Source organism: Ambystoma mexicanum, chromosome 7q (assembly GCF_040938575.1).
Source record: "Ambystoma mexicanum isolate Mex_15411 chromosome 7q, UKY_AmexF1_1, whole genome shotgun sequence".
In the NCBI taxonomy this organism is placed as follows: Eukaryota; Metazoa; Chordata; class Amphibia; order Caudata; family Ambystomatidae; genus Ambystoma; species Ambystoma mexicanum.
Window position 1 is genome coordinate 1,088,440,544 of NC_090941.1, and position 20,153 is coordinate 1,088,460,696.

At 47.6% G+C, this 20,153-nt stretch overlaps 1 protein-coding gene across 2 annotated transcripts in view; it reads left to right on the forward strand.

The window, feature by feature from the left end:
• LOC138528636 (transient receptor potential cation channel subfamily M member 2-like) overlaps nt 1–20,153 on the forward strand; it is a 1,006,635-nt gene that overhangs the window by 363,992 nt on the left and 622,490 nt on the right. For both annotated transcript variants that reach the window (XM_069640452.1, XM_069640453.1), the window contains exon 9: nt 6,754–6,863. In XM_069640452.1, the coding sequence (XP_069496553.1) occupies nt 6,754–6,863 (110 nt within the window). The remainder of the gene's footprint in view (nt 1–6,753; nt 6,864–20,153) is intronic.

The following is a 20,153-nucleotide window of genomic DNA, read 5'->3' on the forward strand; positions in this document are numbered from 1 at the left end:
AACAAACAATTCTTGTAACAGCACCTCGATGCCCGCGGGCTGTGTGAGCACTTTAAAAATGCATAAATAAATAAATAGTCCACTCTGAATAGTTTTGTTACCTTTGTCCAGCTTAGCACCCGGTCTGATACTGTCTATAATCTTCTCGTTTCCCCTATGACAGTCATTGTCGTACCGACCCTATTTCTATAGGTCTTTCTTCTTAATATGGCACCTAGGTAAGGTCATTAAAGGCATGAGGTTTTCCCTGAGTACGTCATCGTCAGGGCTATTGGCACTGCACATAATCCCAGAATTGTCCAAGATGGCCCCATGCATACTTAGTTTTTACACTGTTCAACTATCCTTGGCCATTTTTCAGCTTTACGGCACGCCCAGTTATGCTTATTATCTGTGAGTTGATCTCTGTCTGGCAGCCACCCCCTCCCTTTCATTTTGTTCATTGAGACCCTTAAACTAAGTGGGTTATGGTCGCTATCAGATCTTTCCATGACTTCTAAGATTTGTGCCTTAGCCCAATCTTTACCTGTAATTAGAATGTAGTCTAAAATTGATTGGCCGTTACAGCCCTCAAAGTTGTTTTTAGCAGGCAGGTCCTTTCCAAAGTGGCCATTACAAGCCCTTAAATTCAGGTCACAAAATAATCAGGCTGTTTTCTAGAGCAAACCGATGGGTTTTCGTTGCAGGTCTGGCTAGCAATGTAGGTATACCCCATGCCATGTCCTGGTCTTCCCAAATTCCTTCTAGTTCCCTAATTGGTTCAATCTGTAGGGTTATGTCTCCCGCTAACAGGGTAAACATATTATACTCCTTCATGTTACTCCTCTCTCTTTCCCGGGTATAAAGTCTTTCTAGTGTTTCAATTCCCCTGCATCCCGCTGGCCTATTGTAGACATTGACCGGTGACAATGCTTCTACTTCTTTAGTTTGGGTAGTCAGATGTTGAGGTCAGGCACGCCAGATTGGTCAACTGTCACCTCCCAGTTTAGTGTTGTCTATCCAAATCAGTGGGCCGTCACTCGGCCTACCTTTGGGGCCTTTGTTAGCCAATACATTGTGGCATTGGAAGCAAAGGTGATCCAAATTGGATCTTCAAACCGCCTTTTAAGCCCAGCAATCTTCCAAGATAGAAATCTGTACTCTTTAGGCTCTCCCCCCACTGCTCATGGCAGAGGTCAGTCCGTCATCCTGGGCATGGCTCCCCATTTGTTCGTCAGCCACCACTCTGTCCTTCATCTATACTCTTTCTTATCCCTTATATGATAAAGTGATTTTTTTTCTTTGGATGCTTGGTGTGAAAATCACTGAATTGCTTTGGGGTACTGCTAGGCAGAAAGTGGGGCTGCAGAGACCCTACCAGGAATGCAGTTTGTTCCTTCCAGATTATGAATTGTACTTCCTTGCCGCTCAGTTTACACTGGAATGATTTACCTGAAGGTGAGGTCTGTATTTTATTGGGGGGCCTTATGAAATATCGACAAGGGATTGAACTAATGTGGGAGCAATGGTTCATAAGGGGGGGCCCACGCATAATACGCAAAGTACAGAATGCATGGAAGTGACTTCTAACGCAATTGCGAATGGAGGCCTTTTATCACCCTGATTGACCTATTGGATTTGACGTGTAAGATTAGCGCCCAGATGCCCTAGGGCTTGGTTGCGCTCTACAAATAAATAAATACAAATACAAATACAAAGTCATATTTAGGGATATGGGTCTTCCCACTTGGCTGTCGAAAGGGTGTGGATCATTAGGAGATTTGGTTAAGGATGGTTCACTGCTTTCCTTCGCAATGGGCGGAGGAGTATGGTATGCCGCGTAGTCACTTTTTGAACTATGCTCAAATGGAAGCGGAAATCGCCAAATTGTGGAAGGTTACAATGCAAGAGCCGGAACCCACCCCGTTGCTGAACACTTTCGCAGATTCACAAAGTGTTATTACACGGGAGGCCTACACCTGTTCTGGCAATTAAGAGGAAATGGGAAAATTGATCTGTGATATGGAATATTGGACAGGAGTGGCTCGTGATGCGCGAACATATTAAACAAAATAGTCCAGAAACCCCAGGTTTTAACTGATTGTTTAATTCCCTTTACAGGGTGTATGCACATAACTTCCGCTAGGATGCATGCCATTGCGCCGGAGATGCCGCACACGTGCCCCAGATGCAAGCGCGACTCAGGGAGATTTTGGCATATGGTTTGGGAATGCCCGGTGATCCATCAATATTAGATGGAAGTGATAGATAGGATTACCACATTACTTCATAGCTCTTATGAGTGTAAACTGTATTTCTTCTTGCTGGGCAGATTACCGGGCAGCACGAAAGCGAAACCTAGGAAAAAGATTGCCTATGTTATTGAGTAGATGGCGGTTAGCAATATCTTGTACATTTCCTAGGGGCCTGTTAGGAAAGATTTCATAGTTGTATGCAATTTTCCCTCCATGTGTCAACCCCCAAACTTTTTGCTGCTGTTTAGACACCATTGACTGACTTTGCCAGAGAAGCACAGCCTTCAGCTGCACTCCTCTGGGCTTTCCCTCACTTGTTATGGGGAAACTGACATGCCCTTAAGACAGTCAGTACTGGGAGACTTTGTTTCCCTAAGTCCTTTCTCATCTTGCAACTTTTGTGCAACATGTAACAAGTGTGTAATGTGTTTTACCATACAGCACACTTGGGTCTATGGATTTTTTATGAACTGTGCAGATGTGTCATGGACAGGACTGGTAGCAGGTATAGTTTCGCATTATTTTTAACACGTTCTTGCCATGTTAACCGTGTTAACCGCATTTGGCACGAATTGGTGGCCTGGCTCCAAAATGGCCATGCCACTAGGTTCTTTGTCCTGTCCTTTGGCCATCTTGTCCCTTCACCTTCCCAGGTCGAGTCGACCTGTGTGTGTGCCTCCAGGATGTGGGCTGGGGTGTCTGGTCCCAATACACATCCTGGCTGCCAGAGAGTCTGGAGTGTCCTGAATGCCTGAGACCACCGTGGTCTGTGATTGGTCCACGTGTGGAGTGTGTGTTTGTGAGCAGATCTCCAATTGGGTCCGCTCCGTTTTGGCACAAAGGGAACTTTGGATAAGAGGAGGCTGGATACACCACTACCAGGTCGATCTACTGAGTTCTCACCGAATCCTATCCAAGGATAGGATTCAAGTATCCTGCAACTACGAAGCTGAGTCGAGGAACCGGTGGTGACCCACTGGAAGGTTTGGCACCCTGAGCCCGCTGTCGTCCCGTAGGACCCCTCTGCATCTGGATGTCCTAGAAGGTCTGTGAAGATGCTTCTACCCATTGGAATAGTGGGACCAACTATTCTCGGCACCTTCACCAAAACCTGCGAGTAAGCTTTCTCAGAAGTGTCCCTGGACCAACCAGTGGGCTGACCAGTTTACGCAGGATCTTTGCTCTGTCTCCGCCGTCGTTTGGAGGAGGCCCTCAAAACTTGGTATACTGCTAGCTCTGTGTCCATGGCACCCTCACACTGAATTTCGTATACTTGGTATTCCCTGGTCTGAAGTGAGGCGAGTGCGCCCGGACCGGAGTAAACGCGGTTACCGTGTTGTCCTGCTGCAGGAATATCCTTTGCAAGTCCACTGCATTTGTCACCCTCTTGCCCCTAAAGCCTGCTGCAGTGAAACTGGGGCGATTCATCCACCCAGAGCTGAAAAATCGCCACTGTCCCATTTGGGAATCATCGCTGTATCTCAGGAACTGAAAGGTGCTGAGACGTCCTTTTTGCTGCATTCGAACCTGCAACCGAATTGGACTAACCTGCCGAAGTTTGGGTCTCCTTGCATCAGGGACCAGTGAGTAATCATTTCCCCAACCGGTGGCCCCTAGCGCAAGAGCCCATTTTTATGTATGAGTGGCCCCTGGGTGCTCCTCTCCTGTCCACCGCTATTGCTCAATAGGAACTCCATCCCGAACTCTCGAACTGCCTCTGCCTTCAAGTGGAGGTCCTTCTTGAATAGTGGGAACTTATTCTTCATTGCCTCATCCACCTTCCCGAGCTGCTAGAGACCCCTGAAGAGACCCTGTTTTACATGTACTATTGAGCACAAGGCTCCCCTCTTCTTAGGGCTTGGACTGCCTCTTAGTTAGGTGAATAACTGATGTTGAACTAGGCCTAAAGACTAACTGCACTGCCTGTTTCCTTTCCATCTAGGCTGTCGACATACCTCGTGCAGTCACCCCTTTAGACACCAGTGGTCTTGTATATATATTGTATTGAGTGTGATGTATTGGTTTACTTATTGTTACTGTGATTCTTTGCTATGGTCTATGTTACAAAGGCCTTGTAATAAATGTGACTATATTTTTGATATATACAACTGTCTGGGAGTAATTTGTAAGTGTCCTTGCTCTGTGCTCATTGAGGTCCTTCAGTCACCCTCACCCCTCCTGAGACTTAGTCTTGACCGCCTGCCATAGCTACCCTGATTGGTCTGGCTTGTCCAGGAAACTAGGTTGGCCTTTTGAACCTCTGCCCCTCCAGGTCAGAGTTCAGAAATCCTTCTTAACAGGGCCCTCTTATCCCGCAATCGGTGTCGGATATAAAGGAATGGGTCTTCGACGAATCAGAAGTGTTACGAAAGGATAAGAAGAGTGACACGGACGAGGGGATGTTGATTGTTTGGGGGCAACCAGGGGTGGACCGGGAACTAAGAGGCCCTGGAAATGATTACTGGGGACCAAAAGAGGCCCTGGAAATAATGTTCAAAGTGGGCCCTTCCTTATGACACATTTTCTGCAAGCCCAATGCTTTTCCTATGAGAAAATGTGGAAATACTACACAAAAGAGGCCCTGGGTGCAGAGGCACACCGGGAAACTGTTGCCCTGGGGGCAACTGTTGAACAATCTCACAACCTCTCACGACTTAACGCCGTCGTGAGAAGGGTGTTCCGACTTTATGGGGCTACGTGGGAGAGATGACATTTGGTGCAGGTGACCAGGGGCTTTGTGGAAAATTGTTACTGTGGCCGATATGGGGAGAGGCGAGAAGACATTGTGGGATTTAGAGAAGGCTATGGCCAGGAGCTGATTGTTGTAGCATGTTAGTTTGGGGTTAATACAAGGTCGCGCTTTGGAATGTTTATAAGGTGCAATGTGTATATTTCACCAACACTGTATATGACCAGACTGCTCGTTTGTCTTCCTTTTTGTTTTGTTTCTTCTTCTGTAAATTAATAAAACATAAATAGTTTTAAAAACGATGAAGAGAAGATTTCAGACTTTAAATTATTGTTCGGACGGGAGCCTCAGGCTGGCCCAGGGCTGTGTGGGCCAGAATGGCTGGATGCCCGCTGCTTGAGCCAAATAGTGTTGACTTGTATGCCCCGTCCATTCCTTCCCCTTTCAGTAGCAGAAGTGCTTTCATCTGTCTCCGCATTCTATAGAGCATGAAAGGAGTGTCCTCTCAAAGCTAGTCTGTCCTACTCACCCCTCCTCGCTCTACTGCCTATTTTATTTATTGTACAGAAAATGTGTTGAAGGGGGCCTGGCGTACTTACAGGGGTAAAATGGCTACACCTGTTTTAGCAGCTGCAGGCAGGGCACGCGTGTGGCCTCCACTCGCCAGGAAATCGACAAAATGCACATTAAGGAGGCGGAATCGTGAGGCCTGCGTCGCCATGTCAGTTTCCTGTCCCGCCAGCAAGGGCCTCTTCCCTGAGTTAAGGAAATGTTGAAAGGTGGTTCCGCTCCCTGGCCATAAATATCTGACTAGGTGCGGGGAAATGTGGGTCCCCTGGGCCCAGAGTGAGTGTTAGGGGAAGCATCCTTCATCACGAATATTGCTTGAATGATTAGCATTTCCCCCTTGTAAGCCAAAGGCCAATCAACAAAGCAGCAACACAGTTGGTATACGGCTACTTGACCCAATAGATCTCCATTGGAGTCAGTCACACTTGGTCACTGCACTCTCAATTAAAATGATTGCCTACCTGTCCTTCCCCGCCCAGGCCCCCTGTTCTGGAAATCCCTCTTAAACATATCAAGCAAGGTCATTCAACTTTTCTGAAATGGGTTCTCTATCGGTAGAACGTGCATTCAAATCTAACACGCGATGATTTCATACAGAGCACGGGTCTTGTGCAAAAATCCACATGTGGGATATGTGTTCCATACAAGTGCAAAATAACATAGCATAACCACCACCTGTCGGCTCCGCCCACCAAATATGATTTATTTATTTATTAAATGTACAACGCGCACTACAGCCCAGGGGCATCGAGGCGCGGTTGCAAGAAAGTCTTATTTACAGGTACGAAGGCTTTGTTAAAGGTTACAGATGGCAAAGGCTTTTAAAACAAAAATGATGTGCACCAAATGCATGGTTAGTTGTGAGTTACAAATGGAAAATCGGCATACATGAGGTGTCCTTTTCTGGTGCTTGATTTGGGGCTAGAAGGAGGTGGGTGGGGTGGGTTCGGGGTTGAAGCCGTTTCTCCCCACCTCCAGAATCCGTCGTGGGACACGCAGCCGCAGATGCGACTGCCCACAACTACCAGACTTAAAACGCGAGGCGCTTTACCTGGTGGCTGAGCTGTGCTTGTTCTCTTAGTTCCCTTTGCTGAATACCATGGGCGACGCTTTGGCTGCCTCTCCTTGTGAGCGATGTGTAATGAAAGCCTCCTGTAGGGATTGCCATCCACTTTGGGAAGTTAAAGGGGACTTGTGTGTGCTCTGAACCTGTCATGTCCCTCCCTGCTTTGACCCGCTGCTCCCACCTGTTTCCTTCAGCGTGTAAAAGGCCAAGCAGTGAGAAGTGGGAGTCTACCCTGGAGCTGGCTGTGTCCTGGGATAAGCTGCACATCGCCCGAAGCATCCTCAACTGTGATTGGCTTTGGGAGGTAACTGACTCACAAATCAATCTGCATGGTGTGACTGCAAGTGGCAGCTCATCGCTTTAGGGGGTGTCATTTCTCCATTTTGCTTGCACACCCTCTACTTCCTGGGCCCACCACCTAGCCATGGCAGCATGCATTTCTATTTCATGCCTCATGTTGGACCATTCTCTCCTATATATGCTTTTGATCCCTACCTGCTGCATTTCTCTGCTCTCTGTATATGATTTATGCTATTAAGCATAGTGTGTGTGTGTGTGTGTGTGTGTGTGATGAAGATTGGGTGCAATGTTCGTAATTGGGGCTTATGTGGGACAGCCATTGGCCTGACGCTGCTGTGTAGTTAACTACCATGTCTGTGCTCTGGCTGCAGGCCTCTCATTATAACTGACCTATCATGGGCCTAGGATGGTCACCAAGTGCTGCTAGTCACAAGAAACTGGTTTGTAAAGGGATGATGGCTGTGTGCGCATAGCACTACATCCGCCCCCCACCCCTCTTGTATTCACCTATGTGATGTGCACAAGTCTGTCACGAATGCACTCACTGGTTCGGGTCACCGACCTGCATGGAGGACTGAAGTCAGCCCCCAGCCCCTGGCATGACCCCATAGGCATTTATAGTAGCAGGCCTTACGGGATCCACCACTGTAAATGCATTACTTTCCCTTACTAGCCCGTGTGAAGGCTCAGATGGGAAAGTGAAGAGAAAGGTTCATGCCAAGCATGAGCGTGTCTATGTTTTGCAAGGAAATGCTGCAGGGGTCTCTAATAACCCCCAAGAGCATTGCACATTCCCCTGCACTTGTAATTAAGCAAGAGATGACAGCCGGTAAAAGTGGCATCCGACAAGTACACGTCACAGCGTACTGCGTAGAGGATCCTAACCTCTCTCCCTGGCTGTTCAACCAGTATCTGGCACTTCTCGCCCACCGCATCGCCGCTCTCTGCCCCAACTTTCAGTGCTACGCGGATGATACCCAGCTCATTTTCAGGCTACCCTCGACCTCCTCTTCTCCTTCCCTCATCTCTGACTGTCTTTCTGCTATCCAGGAATGGTGTGCTGCCAACGACCTCTGCCTTAATGCCAGTAAGACTGAGATTCTACTCATCGGCACACCCACTCCCGCCTTCCCTGCGGCACTCTGGCCGGCCTCTCTTGGCCCTCTTCCTGCTCCTACCTTCAAGGCAAAAAACCTTGGGGTCATCTTCGACTCCACACTCTCCTTCTCTCCTCACATATCCGACGTCTCTTAGAAGTCACACTACCAGCTACACCTCCTCAGAGGTATCCTTCTTTTCCTCTCCTTCCTCGAGAAGCTCACTGTCTCTAGAGCCCTGGTTCTCTAGAAGCTGGACTACTGTAACAGCCTCTACCTAAATCTGCCCGCCTCTACTCTCCGCCCTTTGCAACTCATCCAGAACAGGACTGCGAGACTTGTCCTGGGCCTCAAGCCCAGGGACCGTATCTCTCCAGGACTGAAATCACTGCACTGGCTCCCAGTGACTGTGAGGATCAAGTTCAAAACCCTCTATATTGTCCACAAGGCCGTCTGGGGCCTTGGGCCAAAATACCTTCAACTCTCTCTTCCTAAATATCTTCCTTCTCGAGCTCTTCGCTCATCCGCCTCCAACTCCCTCACGGTCAGCCGCTTCTCCAAACAACGAGTTGGGGGCAGATCTCTCTCCGCTGCAGGGGCCTCCCTCTGGAACAGCCTTCCTGCCTCCCTGAAACTTGAGGCGAACCATCTCCGGTTCCGGAAGCACCTCAAAACCTTCCTCTTTGCCTCCGCTTTCTCTCCCCCTCTCCCCTGCTAAACTTCTGAAACGGCACTGAATCTGCAACTGGGCCACTCACCGTTCTCGGTCCTTGGCCCAGCCACTCTCCCCTGCACTGCCTCCCTGGCAACCCCTGCACCACGGGACTGTGTCTGTATCCCTACAGCCCCCCTTCCCAGCACTTGTCTGCACTTACTTCGCACTTGCCACCAGCTGGCCCTTGTTATTTATCCTGTTTGCTGTATGCTATTAACCCTGTACTGCACTTTCCCCTCTCCCTTTCCCCCTTGCACTTTTCCCTTTCCCTCTACCCTTTGCACTTGCGCGATCTGAATGACACCTGGCCTAGTAGGATCGTTGTCTGGCTCCCCTTGTTCCTCCCCCCCTGCCTCGTCGCGCCTTGAAACACTTGTGTATAGGCGCGTTACAAATGCCATATCATATCATATCATATCTTATCGTGATGCACTGTGAGGTGCACCGTCAGACCCCCTTTCAAGGTGTGGCCTTGATTCTCCAAAGTCAATTCATACCAGTGAATGCATCTGCGCGTCACCAGAATCGGTCTCAGTCAGGTTGCACCTTTTCTGTGCATCTTCTTTTTTGAGAATACGGACTTGTGTTCCTCCACTGAATTAATGGTAGGCTGTCTATATATTTCCTTTGGGAGAGTTACACCCATGCTGCCTTTTACCAGAGTAGAACTGGCCCATATTTATTTATTTATTGATCACTTGTTAGGCGCTTATACAGGAAGCAAATACTGTTTCAAAGCACCCACAGGGCAACAGCAAGGGCACAAGGGATGATAGACAAAGGAATTACAACAATGTTAAATAATTGAATATAACAAAGAAGAAGCGACAATGGGGAGGGGAAGACGGACCTACTATGCCTTGTGAGTGTTCAGAACGTGCAAGTGCAGAGGAGAGAGGGGTGTGGGATAGGTGCTGTGGTTCTCATGGAGAGCAGCGAGTGAGGTGCTATGAAGAAAGGTAAGTGCAACCTCCAGTGGTGGAGGGTGAGCCGAGCCAAGTGCAGAGGATAGACAGCACCTGGAACGAAAGGTGTGGGAGGTCAGGGCCCAGAGGATGCATAAGGGACCTGCACATCAGTCAAGCTACTGTGCGATTAGCAGGGGAGAGACAGAGGGAAGGAAGAGGTAAAGAGGAAGTTATTGAGGCTTTTCCGGAAGTTAAGGAGGTCCTGCTCAAGATGAAGAGGGAGGGGCAGGCTGTTCCAAAGAAGGGTGCCTGCTGCGGAAAGTGATCGACCACCTGCTCTCTGTTTAGAAAACCACTTTACACACAAGGAGTTGGTGCCAGAGGAACGCAAGTGTCTAGAGGGGGGAGTATTTGGTCAGAAAGAGTTGCAGATAGTGGTCCCCAGCCCCAAACTGCCTTGTAGATGATGCAGAGGGATTTGAATTTAATCTGTGCTGCGATCAGGAGCCAGTGGAGACTTTGTAGGGCAGGAGAGATGTGGTCCCTGGGCTTGAGGCCAAGGATAAATCTCACTGCTCAATTCTGGATTAGCTGGAGGGGTCGCAGCGTGGGCGAAGGTAGATTAAGGAGGAGGCTATTGCAATAGTCAAGCCCAGAGAGAACCAGAACCGGGTAACATTGAGTATCTGGGGGAAGGTGAGGAAAGGAAGGATTCCTTTCAGAAGGAAAAGCTGAAAGTGGGACTTAAAGTCTGAACCAAAGGAAATGCATGATTGAAGGCTCAGATGAACTGCAGACAGGGATCATCCAGTGAACATCCTATTCCCAGCTGTCACTGCGAATTCCCCATAACCGGTGCCAAATATCAGTGGTTTTCCAATTTAGTCCACCACGTGCTGTTCAGGGTTTCATATGAATTAAGAATTCTGTGGGTTCAGACCTCCTGGTGCTTGTTTGCAACCAAGGGGAGCTCCCATTTTCCTGGACAAGAAGCAATTAAAACTGTGCTTTCTGGGGTAGCACAGTGGCTCTGCATCCTGGACTACAAGGGACAGCATAGTTCTGTAGTTGGTATTTTAAGTAGTGCTATGGGCTGCTGTTGATTAGCCTAGCTGCAGGGTGAATCCTGAAGCTCCTTACAGTGTGGTTAGCTAGTGCTCCTGGTGTCCATCAGAGGAACCTTGACTTATATTTGCCTAATATGGGTGTCTGATGGATTGTGGGTTGAGTGCATGGGTGCAGCTCTGTTTTCAGGAGCAGTGGGAGGGTCTAAAGATAGAGGCTGAGGTGCCCCTCTGTAGAGTAGAGTTGAACCAGATCATCTCTAGGGAACAGTTGCGGACCCAGTGATATAGCTCAGTTGAACTGGGCCTCTACAGAGTCAGCCAAATAGGTGGACATGGCTCAACCACATGAATGCCTCATTGGAGGAGGGGCTCAGACATGAAGACCCCATTAACTCCTATGCATTGGCCCCCAAGGCTGTCAATCTTATCTCCTCCAGTGCGGGTTGGTTTTGCACAAAGTCCCACTATCATATGTTCCACTGAGGGTTCAAGTCAACCATAGCTTAGCACAAGCACAGTGCTTCACATTAAACACTATTTTAGTCATTAATATTATATGGCGTACCCATAGATACATGAGTTAGTTACATGCATTAAATCCTATGAAGGTCCACCTTAAACAAAAGGAGAGATAGGAAGAGGAAGAGGACGTTCAGCCTTAAGTAGAGAATGGATCCGTTGTAAGGCAAGTGGTGCAGCACAAGGATGCTCCGGGTGTATCCGTATGATGATTTACTGACCCTAGCTACATAACCTGTTGTCATGGTGACTCAAGACATATTGTTTACCAAAAATAAATACTTTTCCAACCTGCTCAGTTCTGAGGCACATAGTAAAAAAGTCTGACCAAGGCCTTGTGATCAAACAAAACTTGCTAATGCATATCAAATAAAGAACATTTGGTCTGAGAAAACAAATTTCACTAATCAAACAAACGTAATAAAGGATGTCGAAATGGAGTCGATGGGATCTGGAAAAAAGCACGAGGCCTTTGATCTCCGTTCTTTTGTATACCCAGTCAACTTATCCTAAACGTCTACTTCAAACACTTACACGTCTTCTTTCTCCTTCTACTCCTGATCACTCTACCAACTCTATTCTATCTGATTCTGATTTTGCTTTGTTTATCTCCTCGAAGGTGGCTTTTCTTCGCTCCGCCATTGAGTCCTCCACTCTGCCATCTGCTACTATCTCATGTGAGAAACCAGAGGGTGTCTCACCCGCTAGTCCACAGGGATCTCTCTCTCAGGTGGCCAGGTGACGACCATCGCCTTTGGATCCAGACCCTGGGGGTGGACCAGTGCTGGAGGATCACTTGGGTGAGGGGTCTTCAGGGAGTGGGGGTGAGACAGCCGATGGTAAGACGCGGTATTCCCCCCTTTTTAGTTAATCTACCCCATCCTATTTTGTAGGATTTTCTGAAGTCCCAACCCCCCCTTTTTCACAAACCCTGAGCCGAGGAAGAGGGTGACTCAGAGTAACCATACTTACTCTCTCACATTGTACTGGATGCATTCCGTTAATTGGGTCAGGCAAAGTCAGGCACTTTACCCTAAGTGCATACACCTGATACCAGTTAGCTCTCCTCACACGAATAAAAGGCAAAACCAAAAGACACACTCTGAGCAAATCGGAACACGAGTACGAGCAGAACTTCTGGGATGAAGGCACACCTACTGGAGCAGAGCAAAGGACCAAGGGACGAGATCAGCGGGCCGAAAACCCCAAAGCTTCCCTACTGGAGGTTGTTGCCTCCGACAGACTGCGAAAGACACGTGGAGAAGGCCAGATACCACAAGTGATGATTGCATTGTGTTTCAAGGATGCCAGCGACCCTCGGGGGTGAATGACAGAGTTGGGGAGGCGAGGCCAAGCCTGTGGTACTGACCTTGACTAATAAATTTGAATTTGCAAAAAAGAATCGCACGCTGCCCATGAGTTAGCAAGCGACCTGAGAGGCTGCTGTGTGTTAAAGCAAATAAAGTAGCAACATTATATCAAAAGTGAAGGTTGCATATGTGTAGGATGAGACGCGAAGAAAGACAGACCTACCTGTGAATTAACTTTGAAGTAAAAGGCAGCTGTGAGATCAGCGATACTAAGTAACAGAGTGGTCCAGTGAAAGGAGTAGCCCATTTGAAAGTCTCAGTGAAAGGTACATTGTTTGAAACTAAATGGCGAACAAACAGTAAAAGTGAATGAAGTGAGAGTAAATGTGAACTTTGAGTTGAAATGGTCCTGCAGTGGTCTGTAAAGTGAGCCATGCACATTCGAAAGCCTTCGATATCCGAAAGGAGTTCGGACCCAGCAGAGGGAGACTGGAAGTACAATAAACTTGGGGAAGTGAGCCCCCTTGCAAGTTTGTATGGAATTGTGACGTAAGAGGTCTGAGCCCGGCATAGGAGGGCACAGACCTGTGAACTGTGTGCTGTAAGGTCTTAGCCCGGCCGTGGGGGACCTTTGTGAACTTTACGTTGGAATACGGTTTTGAAAGTCAAGAAAGATACTTCAAAGTGGAAGGCCAGGCGAGCCTCAATCCACGGTTTGAAACTGCTTAGAGTGTTATAAACCGAGCCAAGGTGTGTCATCCGACAAGGACAGCCTTACTCCGTGAGGTTTAACGTGAGGAGAGTTGGTTGGACTACCTTTATTCTTTTTAACACCGATTTCTCCTTTTACACTTTTTTGTACAAGAGATAGGGCAGGCATTAGGTTTCGGTTAGCATAGGCCATTTTGATTTGACGGACTCCACTAGACTGTTTTGTTTATCGTTTGATGGTCGAGACTACTCCCGTCTTAGTTATAGGGCCAAATAGGAGTTTCTCCAACCCCAACATTTTCAATAAAGGTTTTACAAATTGTATCCCTTGAGTCAGTGTCAATACTTGTGATACCATGCCTTCCCTACACTCTTCTCCTTTGCTTCCTGGCACTACTATTTCTTGCTTCTCCCCAATCCCTAACGACAAGACCTCTCTTGTTCACTCAGGATCACCCCACTCCTTCCCCGTTTGACCATATTCCCTCTACGCATATTCCTAAAATCTACTCCTCTCTTGTTTCCTATCTTACTTCCTTTTTTAATATCTGTCTTTCGACCTCTGTTTTCCACTCATCTTTTAGGCATACCTCTATTATTCCAATCTTAAAAAAAAACCTTCTGCTGACTCTTAACTCGCCTCTAATTTACGTCCTATTTCTCTTCTGCCATATCTTTCTAAACTATGTGAACACCTTGTCTACTCCCAAGTCTCTACCTTTGTTTCAGATAATTCTATTCTCCCTTAGTCAGGATTTCGGCCTTTCCATTCTACTGAATTTGATTTTCTTTCTGTCTTAAACTCTACTTTCTGAACATTACTCTAATCATTCGTCTCTTCTTATTCTCTTAGACTTGTCTGCAGCTTTTGAAACTGCTGTTTGGGTTCTCTGTGTCTGTTCTTTCCTGTTTTAAGTCATACCTGTCCCAAAGGACATTCTCAGTCTCTTGGGCAGGGTCATCGTCTGACACACTGCTGCTTGTTCATGGTGTCCCGAAAGGCTTGGTTCTTGATAATTTTCTCTTTTCCCTCTATACCTCTCCATTGGCTCAAGTTATATCATCCTTTGGTCTCACCACTTTTATGCAGGCGACATCCTTCACTCCTGATGTCCACAATAAACTTTTGACATGCCTATCAGCCATTAATTCCTGGATGTCGGAAAATGCTTTCTTATATTAAACGCTGCTAAAACTGAAGTACTTTTCTTTCTGACTAATACAGACCCACCTCCTCTTCCTCCTTCTATTTGGTTTCCCCCCTATCAGCTTCCTATTTCTTCTATGGCTCACAACCTGGGACTTTTCCTAGGCAAGGATCTATCTTTTAAGTATCATATTTCTGTATCTTCACGCGGCTGTCGCTATTACTTATATCATATTTGTAAAGCTGTCATTTCTTGACTGTCAAGGCCATTAAACTTCTGATATCTTTGCTAATTTTCTTGCGACTCTTTTATCGCTCTGTTTCTCTCTTTGGTCTTTCTCTCACTTGTCTTGCCCCACTGAAATCTGTTTTCAATGTCTCTATTCATCTCCTCTGTCTTCTTGCTCCTTGTGACTCTATTGCTTCTTCTCGCTCTACTCTTGGCTGGCTCCCATTTTAGTCTTGACTCAAATTGAAAGTTCTGTGTCTTGTTTTTAAATCTCTTTACAATTACAACCTTGCGCCTGTCTATCTTTCCTTTCTTCTATCATTCTGTACTCCATCTCATTCTCAAGCTCTCCTTGTAGTTTCTCGTCCTCCTTGTGCTCAGTCACTTTTTCATTCTTTCTCTTTGTTGGCTCCCTTGCATTGGAATACTCTCCCACTTTCCCTTCGCTCCATTCCTTTATATTCTTTGTTTTGTGCTTCCCTGAAGTCTTATCCTCTCTAATCTGATTGACAAAGCTGCTTGCTTTTTGTTACTTGCAGTTTCCATTTTTATGATCTTATGTGCAGCGCTTTGGCTTAAAATGCAAATAAGACAAATACAAAATCTCAAGGACATTTTCACTGAAGAAACAGCACACTTTATTATCCTACATAACTCTAAATCCCATCAGAGGAGACCCATGTCCCACACTAGTGACCTGATAACTCTGGTAATAAACCACACTAACCCCACTCGGATAGTTAACATTCAAAGCATTATCACCACCTTAGCAGGTACTGAGCGCAAGTAATGGAAGCAACGATTGGACATCATCTTCTGGACGAAATAAAATCTCTAGTCAACTCCTAAGAAAGTGAGTACCCAGCCAAGATCCTTCCTTGTAACTACCACCTTACCTGGCACAAACACCGACAGCTCCAAAAATAAGAGCAAACTGGGGACTGCTCTACCCCAACCTTCTAGAAAGCCTGAGACGCCCAATAGCTTTCTTTCTGCAAAGCCGCTCCTGAATGTAGTTAGTCAATACAAGATCTACTATCAAAAACACCCATAACTTTCTCAACCCCATTCAAGAGTTCGAAAGTGACCTACTGCTTTGGATCAATGTACATTTCTCAGAGTCTTTGAGACCGGTTGGCCGAGTTATACACTGGGAGTTCACTCTTTCGCTGGCATCGGTAAGGGTTGAATCGCGTGTATTGGATCTGTTCAGTGTCTGATTCACCAATCCCAATATTCAGTTCATCAGCGAAACTGCTCTACTAAAGCAAGCCCAACTTCCAGCGTTCAATTCCCTTCTTTCTCTTGTAGCTGCCTGGTGGCAGTGCCCTACTGTCAGGTCATTTTATTTAGAACGACAGTTTCACCATTCTGTTTCCGTGGTTCTCTGTTGGCGTTATCAGTGCCACTGCACTACTATCAGCAAACTTACACACACAAGACTCAGCATTCAGTTCTCTGAGTTCATTACTAGTTGCCAGTTGCTAGTGTGCTACTGTCACATAATGTTATAACTACAATTCCCGGCATTCATTCGTCTTGGTTCCCTTGTAGCTGTCAATGCTGTTGCTTCATTCTCAGCTTTCCTGATTCTCCACAGGCCTATCCGGGTCACTTCATAACTCTAACTGTTTGTCAGAATTGCAACTCCTCACATACAGCTTTCTTTATTTTCTTTTAATATGCTAGCACCACTGTAGTACAGTGCATTAGCACCACGACTCCCAGCCTTCAACAGTTGCTTCTCTGTCTGTGCTCCAGGTGGAGCATTAGAACTACAACTCCCAGCATTCAACTCGCTTGGTTCTCCATTCCTCTGTCTGTGTCCCTTTGCTACTGTTTTGGAGTGCTAGAACCACAACTCCCATTTATTGGTTATTTGGGTATTTATTCATCTTTTTAGTTCTCATTTGGTCAGTCAGCACCACTCTGCTACTACTAAGAAGTGAAAGAACCCCAACTGCAAGCATTCAACTCTGTTGGCTTTGTTTCGGCCGCTTTGCTACTATTGAGGGGTATCAGAACCACAACTCTTCACATTCAACTCTCTTGGTTCTGTTTCGGTTTGTAAGCACCACTGTGCTCCACTCTCTTGGGGCTGTTTTGGTCTATAAGCACCACTGTGCTCCACTCTCTTGGGTCTGTTTTGGTCTAAAAGCACCACTGTGCTCCACTGTCTTGGGGCTGTTTTGGTCTATAAGCACCACTGTGCTCCACTGTCTTGGGGCTGTTTTGGTCTGTAAGCACCACTGTGCTCAACTCTCTTGGTTCTCACTCCCAGGATTTACAAGTCTTGATTCTCTTGTGGTTTTAGTGCCACAGCACTGTGGACATGGTGTGTAAGAACCACAACTCTCAGCATTCATGCCTCTTGATCAGATCTCATTGTCTCCCCCAGCTCCTTCCCTAGGGTTAGCATACACCTCCTGAGTAGCCTTTCACCTCCTTCCCTCCCGCTCGGTGTTACCAGGGAAAGAAGATGAGCCCCTTTAAGGAGGAGGGACCCAGGACAATGGGAGGGAACGGGAGGTGGGATGAAGGGAGGGGAACGGCGGGAAAAGGGCAGTACGATTAAGGAGGAATAAATAGAAGGATGACTGGGAACACAGCTTCTGTGTTATGTGTACAGGCCACATGGGGTGCCCAGTTATGGGTGCAACAACTGGCGACGAGGCCGAAGAGCGCCCACGTTGTGCAGCAGGTGGGACAAGCGAGCCCAGCAGAGTGACAGCTGGACAGGCGAGCCCAGCAGAGTGACGGCGGGACAGGCAAGCCCAGCAGAGTGACGGCTGGACAGGAGAGCCCAGCAGAGTGACGGCAGGACAGGTGAGCCCAGCAGAGTGACGGCGGGACAGGCGAGCCCAGGAGAGTGACGGCTGGACAGGCGAGCCCAGCAGAGTGACGGCTGGACAGGCGAGCCCAGCAGAGTGACGGCGGGACAGGCAAGCCCAGCATAGTGACGGCTGGACAGGCGAGCCCAGCAGAGTGATGGCAGGACAGGCGAGCCCAGCAGAGTGACAGCTGGACAGGCGAGCCCAGCAGAGTGACGGCGGGACAGGCGAGCCCAGCAGAGTGACGGCTGGACAGGCGACCCCAGCAGAGTGACGGCGGGACAGGCAAGCCCAGCAGAGTGATGGCGGGACAGGCAAGCCCAGCAGAGTGACGGCAGGAGAGTCAAGCCCAGCAGAGTGATGGCGGGACAAGCGTACCTTTGGGTTGGTTAGCCTTTGCTTGCTGCTATCCAACAGCATCTCTCTCATGACACTCCTCGTCCACTACCACTTCTGGACATGAGGCTCTAAAGGTGCAGATTCCGTTCCTTGCTCCCAGCATGTTGGTTGTCTCTGACTCTTTCCCACACACTTGCCTGGGTTTCCTACATTCAACAGCTTCTGGGTGCCTCTCCTAAGCAGTGCTCTTCACGTGGAAGCAGCAGCCTGCAGATCAAGCCATCCTGTCAGCTAATTTCCATGAAGGCTCTGCTGCATGCTGTGGTGTGGCTCCTGTGCTTCCGACCTTCTCTTGCAGCCAAATGCATCCTCTGGTGGGGTCACGTGGTCACAGTTATGGAAAAAAGACTTCGCTTTTATTGCGGTTTTACCAATACTGTGTGCACTGCTTCCTTTCAGTTCATATTCGCAAATTGTGATTATGCAACTTACCATTGTTCAACAGGACCTCCAGAGAACTATAGTTTAATCCACCATGGCTTGTACTGCTGTGGTTGCTATCAGCAGCCATGTATCTACCATTTCCTTGATGCAGTAGCAGAGTTATCGGAATATTGCATGCAGACCCAGCAGTGTGTTTTTGAACCATTGCTAATTGGTCTGTTGACCAAAGCCCAATATTTTGCGTTTGTCCTTTGAACTTGGATGATGGTGTATTGGCATCTGGAATCCAGTTTTCATCTCTTCCACTAGAAGTGACAAGACATAATACCTCCACTTCTCGTGTGGTATTCCAAGCCACCCATTCAAGATGCATAACCGTACACCACTTTCTGGTGTATGGTAGCCTGTTGAGGCTTATATTAATGTCATGGAAAACAGACGCCAACTCTAATAAGTTAGTTTAGTAAATCTTCAATCGAAGCACTGGATGGTGAACAGAAAAATTAGCAAAAGCAATCCAAGTATGTTACCTCGCCATTTTATCCACAAATACTATAGGTTTTCAGCACATTGAAAGTCTGCAGGTCTTCCAGACCATAGTGCAGGCCCTTGTGGTCTTGCGCATCGATGGGGCAAATGCTCTCCTGACAGGGCTCCAAGCTGCTCACTTGGCTCCCCTGATAGCAGTCCACCACATTGCAGCACATCCTATTGTGGGAGCACGGAAATTTGACAGTTACCCCCATGAACTGCATTGGCTTCCACTTCAAGCCAAGATACTGTTCAAGGGTGCATGTATCATCTACAAAGCAGTCACAAGTAGCACACCAGCGTACCTGCCGGCTAAGCTCCACATATCTGTTGGCACACACTTCTTATGCAGCAAATCAACCAACCGGCTTGAAAGGCAACTTTTCCACAAAGAGAGGACCCCCAAACAATCCTTCTCTTCTTGTCATGCACCCAGCCGCTGTGATCCCCTTCATAGTCTGGGTAGCCTTGCGACAATGCGTATGAGACTTGTCTTGGCGGCGGCGGACCGTCATATTCATCTCGTAGTTGTGTGTTGGGTTCCGGAGTCTCATACTGCGGATAGTCATCTTCCGGATATACTTCTTCCACCACTCTCACGTACCTCCGCGGTCCCTGTGGTAAGGGCAAGTTTGGTATGGCTGGTACAGTGCAGGCCACTGGAATGATCTCTAGGATGGAGTAGTGGTCATGCAGGGTGTGGGGAAAGGTCTCCCTTCTCTGCATACAATTTGGAAGTGTCCTTCCCTGCCACAGTTCCCACACTTCTGTGTGAGGGCAGGACATGAGCCCGCATGGGGGAACGACATCCCGCACCTGTAGCATTGTCTCTGCATTCGTGGGGTAGCCATGCCGCTCGACGCACTGGTTCTTTCACCGCTCTTGACGTTGCCTGTCCGCTGCCTGTCTGGACTGCTGCCACTATGTCATTTTTGTCTTGCTTAGTGGCTGCAGTGTTGGACAGGTGCGTTGTTAGGCAGAATCCAGGGCAGTTCCCTTAGGGAGCACTACCCCAGATTAGGACTACAGGTGAGAGCAATAAATCCCCTTTGGTATCAGTCTGTACCACAAAGATTTAGTTTGTAGCTGTGGCTGAGCAATCAGACTTATCTCAAGAGTGAGATGAGCAGTATTCAGGGTTGACACAATAGGTAGTACAGTACTATGGGGAAAGGAAACACTGACCAAAGCTTTGTATTAAATAGAGAATATATATTTATTTTATACACTTCTAAGTCAACACATTGATCACAGTTAATAGTAAGTTAAGTTTAGTCAAAAGAAAAGCATATACAACTCCCTATTCAATTGTAGACATGTTTGCGGTAGAGTGAAAACTGAGCAAAACGGCACAGTGAAAACCAGCTACAAATGGCACTCCAAAAATTCAACGAAAGGGAGGGAAAGTACAAGTTAGACCGAAATATCTTCAGACACCCCCTAGCA